At 70.3% G+C, this 7,554-nt stretch overlaps 1 protein-coding gene across 3 annotated transcripts; it reads left to right on the top strand.

Moving 5' to 3' along the window:
- Positions 1 to 3,676: 3,676 nt before the first annotated feature.
- On the top strand, positions 3,677 to 7,549 carry LRRC71 (leucine rich repeat containing 71). 3 transcript variants are annotated; one of them, XM_037370999.1, is made up of 15 exons: positions 3,680 to 3,935; positions 4,014 to 4,130; positions 4,209 to 4,340; positions 4,481 to 4,556; positions 4,663 to 4,737; positions 4,828 to 4,896; positions 5,026 to 5,185; positions 5,294 to 5,377; positions 5,464 to 5,550; positions 5,680 to 5,778; positions 5,965 to 6,004; positions 6,091 to 6,158; positions 6,244 to 6,352; positions 6,430 to 6,545; positions 7,278 to 7,521. In XM_037370999.1, exons 1-15 carry the CDS (start codon positions 3,848 to 3,850, stop codon positions 7,404 to 7,406), a joined length of 1,449 nt encoding a protein of 482 aa, XP_037226896.1. In that variant the 5' UTR covers positions 3,680 to 3,847; the 3' UTR covers positions 7,407 to 7,521. The 3 variants fall into 3 exon arrangements, with proteins under 3 accessions (XP_037226898.1, XP_037226896.1, XP_037226899.1); XM_037371001.1 differs by lacking the exon at positions 6,244 to 6,352 and having other exon boundaries at positions 3,677 to 3,935; positions 7,278 to 7,549; XM_037371002.1 differs by lacking the exon at positions 4,663 to 4,737.
- Positions 7,550 to 7,554: the final 5 nt, after the last annotated feature.

The following is a 7,554-nucleotide window of genomic DNA, read 5'->3' as shown; positions in this document are numbered from 1 at the left end:
CACGCCCTGGGAGGGGGGCTGCATGGACCTGGCAGGGACAGGGACCCAGTGATGGGGGATGTGTGGTCTGGGGGGGGACAGGGACCCAGCGACAGGGGCTGTGTGGCTGGGGGGGGACACGGCCCTGGTGAGGGGGGCTGCATGGCCCTGGGGGGGGGACAGAGACCCAGTGACAGGGGCTGCATGGCTGGGGGGGGGGCACGGCCCTGGTGAGGGGGGCTGCATGGCCCTGGGGGGGGGGCAGGGACCCAGCGACAGGGGCTGCATGGCTGGGGGGGGGGCACGGCCCTGGTGAGGGGGGCTGCATGGCCCTGGGGGGGGGACAGGGACCCAGTGACAGGGGCTGTGTGGCCCTGGGGGGGGGGCCAGCCCCTTGCATCTCCTTGTCCCTGCAGAGAGCTGCCCCGAGGGGGCCGAAGGCGTCACCCCCGCCGCCCCCCCCCAGCCATTACGACTCCCCCAAGAACAGCCACGTCCCCAGCCACTACGACGTGCCCCCCGCCCGCCACTACCCCCCGTCCCCGCCGCTGCGCAGGAAGGACCGCTGAGGGGGTGGGGGGGGGGGCAGGGGCTGGGGGGTCCCTGGGGCTGTCCCTGTCCTCGGGGGGGTCGGGGGGGGGGCAGGGGCTGAATAAAGGGGTGCGGTGTGAGCCGGGCTGCCTGCGCCTCTGTGCTGGGGGGGATCCGCAGGGCTGGGGGGGCTGGGGGAACTGGGGGGGTCCAGCGATGGGCCCAGTAAGGGCCAGTGGTGGCTGTGGTTACGTCCCAGTCCTGAGCCCAGTAATGGTCCATGGTGGGCCCAGTAAAGGCCCAGTAAATAGTGCGCTCCTGTGATGGCACCAGTAAGGGCCCACTGGCCCCAGTAAGCGCCCAAGTGATGGCACCAGTAAGAGCCCAGTGGTGGCACCAGTAAGGACCCAGTGCCGGCACCAGTAAGGGACCAAGTGATGGTCCCAGTATAAGCCTAGTGGCAGCCCCAGTAAAGGGCTCAGTGGTGGCCCCAGTAAGGTCCCAGTGACTGCCCCAGTAAGGACTCACTGGCCCCAGGAAGCACCCAAGTGATGGCACCAGTAAGGGCTCAGTGATGGCACCAGTAAGAACCCGGTGCCAGCACCAGTAAGGGCCCAAGTGATGGCCCCAGTATGAGCCTAGTGGCAGCCCCAGTAAGGGCTCAGTGGTGGCCCCAGTAAGGGCCCAGTGACTGCCCCAGCAAGGGCTTAAATGGTGGCACCAGTAAGGGCCCAAGTGGCAGCCCCAGTAAGGGCCCAAGTGATGGCACCAGTAGGGGCCCAAGTGGCGGCCCCAGTAAAAACCCAGAGGTGGCCCCAGTAAGGGCTCAGTGGTGGCCCCAGTAAGGGCCCAGTGACGGCCCAGTGCTCCCAGTGCCGCTGCCCTGTGCGTACCCGCTCCAGCCACAGGGTGGCCATGGGGGCGGCCCCGCCCCTCCCGGAGACTCCGCCCCCCGGAGACCTCGCCCCTCCCGGAAACCCCGCCCCCCCGCGGCCCCGCCCCGCGCACGCGCCGCAGCCCCCCCGAGGCCCCGCCCCTGGCGCTGCCCGGTGGGGAGGGGCGGAGCGGCGGAGGCAGGTCACGGCCCACGCGTGGGACACCCCCCCCCCCCCAGGCATGGGACCCCCAGGGAGGCTGCGTAGGGACCCCCATGGCCCCCACCCCCTCCCAACCTGGGACCCCCCCCAAAGGAGACCGCAGAGGGACCCCCATGGCCCCCCTCCAGGCATGGCCCCCCCCGGGGGGGGCTGCGTAGGGACCCCCATGGGCCCCCCCCTAACAGCCCCTGAAGACCCCAGGCATGAACCCCCCCACCCCCAAAAGGGAGGCTCCTATAGAGACCCCCATGGGGGCTACCCAACTCGGGGACCCTCCATCACCCCGGGGAGACCACCCTAGGGACCCCCGGAGGGCCCCAGCCCCAGCACCCCCGTGACCTCCATAGGGACCCCCTCCAGAGACTCCCCTAGAGACCCCCCCATAGTGCCCCCTGCCCTGGGACCACCCTCCCCCCCATAGGGATCCCTGTAGGCCCCCAGCCCTGGGACCCCCCCCCCCCACTCACATAGGGATCCCTGTAGGCCCCCAGCCCTGGGACCCCCCCCCGCATGGATCCCTGTAGGCCCCCAGCCCTGGGACCCCCCCCCACATAGGGATCCCTGTAGGGCCCCAGCCCTGGGACCCCCCCCCGCATGGATCCCTGTAGGCCCCCAGCCCTGGGACCCCCCCCCACTCACATAGGGATCCCTGTAGGCCCCCAGCCCTGGGACCCCCCCCCCCATAGGATCCCTGTAGGCCCCCAGCCCTGGGACCCCCCCCCACTCACATAGGGATCCCTGTAGGCCCCAGCCCTGGGACCCCCCCCCACTCACATAGGATCCCTGTAGGCCCCCAGCCCTGGGACCCCCCCCCCTCAGCATAGGATCCCTGTAGGCCCCCCGCCCTGGGACCCCCCCCCCACATAGGGATCCCTGTAGGGCCCCAGCCCTGGGACCCCCCCCCCCGCATGGATCCCTGTAGGCCCCCAGCCCTGGGACCCCCCCCCCCACTCACATAGGGATCCCTGTAGGCCCCCAGCCCTGGGACCCCCCCCACATAGGGATCCCTGTAGGCCCCCAGCCCTGGGACCCCCCCCCACTCACATAGGGATCCCTGTAGGCCCCCAGCCCTGGGACCCCCCCCCACTCACATAGGGATCCCTGTAGGCCCCCAGCCCTGGGACCCCCCCCCACTCACATAGGGATCCCTGTAGGCCCCCAGCCCTGGGACCCCCCCCCCACTCACATAGGGATCCCTGTAGGCCCCCAGCCCTGGGACCCCCCCCCCGCATAGGATCCCTGTAGGCCCCCAGCCCTGGGACCCCCCCCCCACATAGGGATCCCTGTAGGGCCCCAGCCCTGGGACCCCCCCCCCGCATGGATCCCTGTAGGCCCCCAGCCCTGGGACCCCCCCCCCACTCACATAGGGATCCCTGTAGGCCCCCAGCCCTGGGACCCCCCCCCACTCACATAGGGATCCCTGTAGGGCCCCAGCCCTGGGACCCCCCCCACATAGGGATCCCTGTAGGGCCCCAGCCCTGGGACCCCCCCCCCACTCACATAGGGATCCCTGTAGGCCCCCAGCCCTGGGACCCCCCCCCACTCACATAGGGATCCCTGTAGGCCCCCAGCCCTGGGACCCCCCCCCCACTCACATAGGGATCCCTGTAGGCCCCCAGCCCTGGGACCCCCCCCCCACTCACATAGGGATCCCTGTAGGCCCCCAGCCCTGGGACCCCCCCCCCCGCATGGATCCCTGTAGGCCCCCAGCCCTGGGACCCCCCCCCACATAGGGATCCCTGTAGGGCCCCAGCCCTGGGACCCCCCCCCGCATGGATCCCTGTAGGCCCCCAGCCCTGGACCCCCCCCCCACTCACATAGGGATCCCTGTAGGCCCCCAGCCCTGGGACCCCCCCCCCACTCACATAGGGATCCCTGTAGGGCCCCAGCCCTGGGACCCCCCCCACATAGGGATCCCTGTAGGGCCCCAGCCCTGGGACCCTCCCCCCACATAGGGATCCCTGTAGGGCCCCCAGCCCTGGGACGCCCCCCCGCATGGATCCCTGTAGGCCCCCAGCCCTGGGACCCCCCCCCACTCACATAGGGATCCCTGTAGGGCCCCCAGCCCTGGGACGCCCCCCCCCCCCCCATAACTGGATTCCCATAGAACCCCCAGCCCTGGGACCACCATAGGGCCCTGGGTCCCCCCCTGCACACATAGGGACCCCCTGGCCCAGGGCTGTGGGTGCTGGGGGTGCTGGGGGGCGCTGAGCCCCCCCGGTGCCCCCCAGCTGAGGGCCATGAGGCGGCGGGGGGAGCGGGCACCCCGGGAGAAGGCGGCTGCGGAGGAGACGAAGAGCCCGGGGAGGAAGGCTGAGCAGGGCGCAGGTGAGCTCCCAGCCCTCGCAGGGGGTGTGGGGGGGATCTGGGGGTCCCCATCATGCCCCCCTTCCCCCCCCCCCCCAGAGGAGTACTGCTGCAGCGGGATCCTGGAGCAGGATTTCCCCGAGCTCTGCACCCGCGCTGGCATGGCCACCGTCCCCAAAGTCACCCTCCGGCCGTCCCCCAGCTTCCCTGCGGATGGTGAGTGGGGCTGGGGGGGGGGGAGTAGGGGGCTGCTGGCAGCACCCCCCGACCCTCCCCTCGTCCCCTGTCCTACAGAGGAGCCCACCGAGCCCACGCTGGTGGGGGTCCTCGCCCGCATCGAGCGCAAGTACAGCTACTTCCAGCCCTGCATCCAGGTGGAGAGGGAGCCCCAGGACCCCCGGAGCACCCGCGCCGTCTTCCTGCGAGGTGGGTCCTGGGGACCCCCAGCGTCCCCCCCGACACCCAGGGATGAGGAGCCTGAAATGAGCCTATGGGAGGCCACATTTGGGGGTTCTCCCCCCCACCCCAGTCCCATCACGCGACCTTGACCTCCGCGTCTCCGGCAGGCTGGAAGATGGAGGAGCCCATGCTGGGGGTCCTGAGCCAGTGCCTGCCCACCCTGGCCGGCTTGCAGGCAGTGCAGTGAGTGCAGGCAGGGCTGGGGGGCACGGGCAGAGCCGGGGGGGGGCCGCAGGGTGCCCCCCGAAACACCAACACATCCCCTGGCCTGATGCTTCGTCCCCCGCAGCCTCTGGAAGGTCGGGCTGTCGGAGCGGCTGCTGCCGGTGCTGGTGGCACTGCTGGCACGCTGTCCTCGCCTGCGGTACGTGCTCCTAATTACCGCTAATTGAGGAACCGGGGGGTGCCAGGGAGGATGGGGAATACCAGCGGGGGGGGGGTGTTTGCTCCGCAGGACCCTCAGCCTGGAGGGGAACCCCCTGCCCACACCGGCCTTCCACACGCTGATGGGGAGCAACAGCCCGTGAGTGGGATCGAGCCGCGTTCATCCCTCTGCCCGCTCCACCGAGCCCCCCCGGGACCCCCAGCGGGTCCGTGGCCTGCTGGGGGACCCCCCCCCAGTGCAGGCAGCCCAGCCCAGCGCATCCCGCAGGCTGGTTCACCTCTCCCTGCGCAACAACCGCATCGGGGACGAGGATGCTCGGCTCATCGGGAAGGGTCTTTCCACGCTGAGCCCCTCCGGCCGCAGCCTGGCCTCACTCATCCTCAGCTTCAACCGCATTTCGGACCTGGGGGCTGCCTACATCGCCAGGGTGGGTGTTGGGGGGCTGCCTACATCGCCAGGGTGGGTGTTGGGGGGCTGCCTGGGGGCCCAGCACCCTGCAGCCCAGCACCCATCCCCTCTCTCCGCTGCCCCACAGGGCTTGCGTTTGAACCGCTCCCTCCTCTTCTTGTCCCTGGAGAACAACGACATCGGTGACGTGGGGGCCACCAGGCTGGCCGAGGTGGGTGCCCCCCACGTCCTGGGCAGGGGGGTGGGCGGCTGGGGGGGGTGGGACCCTGCCCCGAGTGCGACCCCGCTGCCTGCCAGGTCCTGGCACCCTTCGCGCTGATGCACGACGAGGTGGTGGAGCGGAGGCGGCTGCTCCTGGCAGAGGCGCTGGGACAGTCCTGCACGGTGAGACACCCCCCCCCCCCCCCCCCCCCCCCCCCCGTTTTGAAGGGGGCACGTTCCCTCCCCACCCCTGGGAAAGGTCGGAGGCTCCCAGGGGGCTGCCAGCACCCTGAGCCCCCCTCTGTCCCCCAGACCCCAAAAGAGACCAAGGGCCAGAGTGAGGATCCTTCCAGCGCAGCCCCTGACAAGCTGCCCTGGGCCAAGCACGGCAAACCCCCCCCCAAAAAAAAGGTGAGGAGGTGGGCGGCTGATACGGGGGTCGAGGCGGGCGGAGGGAAGCCCAGCAGGCGGCTGCCGCGTACCCCCAGGCTGCCTGGCTTTGGGGGTGCCCGAGGGTGTGCCTCAGTTACCCCTCCAGCTTTGCGGTACGTGGGGAGGGGGTCGGCAGGGGGTCCACAGCTGCTCACCCCGTTGCAGGAGCTGCTGCAGAAGGAGGAGGGCAGGCAGCGCAAGAAGTGTGAGTGAGGGTCCGACGGGCTGGGGGGGCACGGGGGGGGCTGTGCCTGGCTCAGCTCCCTCCCTGCTCTCCCCCCCCCCCGGCAGCACCGGAGCCAAGAGCTGCCCGCGGCAGAGATCCAAAACCACGCTGCCAGGAGAAGCCGAACCTGGAGGTTTGGGGGCACCGGCGGGATGGGGTGGGGAGGGGGGGCCTGACCCTGGGGTCCCACAGTCCCTCGGGGACCCCCCTGTGTCCAGACGCCAGATCCGGCCGAGCTGCCTCACCCGCTGCTGGCAGAGGCCAGGGAGCACCAGGGCAGCGTCATCCTGCCGGGGAACCGGGCGCTCCTCAACCTCAACCTGGCCTGTGAGTGAGGGGGGGGACCCCTTCATCCCTCCCCTGGCCCCCCACACCTTGTCCCTGACCCCCGTGTCCCTCCGCAGACAACCATGTCACCGAGCGGGGACTCGGCGCCTTCCTGGCAGCGCTGGAGGAGCAGCAGCGGGAGAAGAAACCAAAGGTGCCGGGGCAGGAGGGGCTGCTGTGCCTCTCCCTGGAGGTGAGCCGGGTGGGCCGTGGGGCTGGCACTGCTGTGGGGCTGGCATCACCAATGGGCATGTGGTGGGGGCATCGCCGTGGGGCTGGCATCACCCATGGGCACACGGTGAGGCATCGCCGTGGGGCTGGCTTCACCATAGGGCTGGCATCACCAACAGGCACGTGGTGAGGGCATCACCGTCGGGCTGGCACCGCCGTGGGGCATGTGGTGCGGTATCACCGTGGGGCTGGCATTGCCAGCTGGCACGTGGTGGGGCATACCATGGGGCTGGCTTCACCACGGGGCTGGCATCGCCATGGGGCTGGCATATGCCAACAGGCACCTGGTGGGGCATCGCCATGGGGCTAGCATCGCCAACGGGCATGTGGAGGGGCATCACCATGGGGCTGGCTTTACCATGGGGCTGGCATGGCCATGGGGCTGGCATTGCCAACGGCCACGTGGTGGGGCATCGCCACAGGGCTGGTGTCACCGAGCACCTGGTGGGGCATCGCCATGGGGCACATGGTGGGGCATCGCCACGTGGCTGGCATCGCCATGGGGCACATGGTGGGGCATCGCCGTGGGGCTGGCATCACCAATGGGGCTGGCATTGCCGTGGGGCACATGGTGGGGCATCGCCATGGGGCTGGTGTCACCAACGAGCACCTGGTGGGGCATCGCCATGGGGCTGGCTTCACCACGGGGCTGGCATCGCCGTGGGGCACAGCCTGACGCCCCACTCCCCCGCAGAAGAACCGCATCCCTCCCGCCAGCCCGGCCTTGGCGCGGCTGCAGGAGCTGCTGCCACCGCAGCACCTGTGGCCCGGAGCGCGGGGCCGTGAGGAGGAGGAGGAGGAGGAGGAAGCACCGGGCACCTAGCCGGTCCCCAGCGGCACCCAAAAGGCCACCTCGAGTCTTGCCTTTTCTATTTAAAAAATAAAATAAAATAAAATAAAATAAAATCCAAATCTTTACCGTGGCAAGGAAGAAAATAAACCAGATTCTACAGCGTCCAACAGCAACCGGT

This window comes from Falco rusticolus, chromosome 19, assembly GCF_015220075.1.
Source record: "Falco rusticolus isolate bFalRus1 chromosome 19, bFalRus1.pri, whole genome shotgun sequence".
NCBI classification, from domain to species: domain Eukaryota; kingdom Metazoa; phylum Chordata; class Aves; order Falconiformes; family Falconidae; genus Falco; species Falco rusticolus.
Note: the sequence above shows the minus strand (reverse complement) of the source record. Positions and strands in the feature narration are given on the sequence as shown.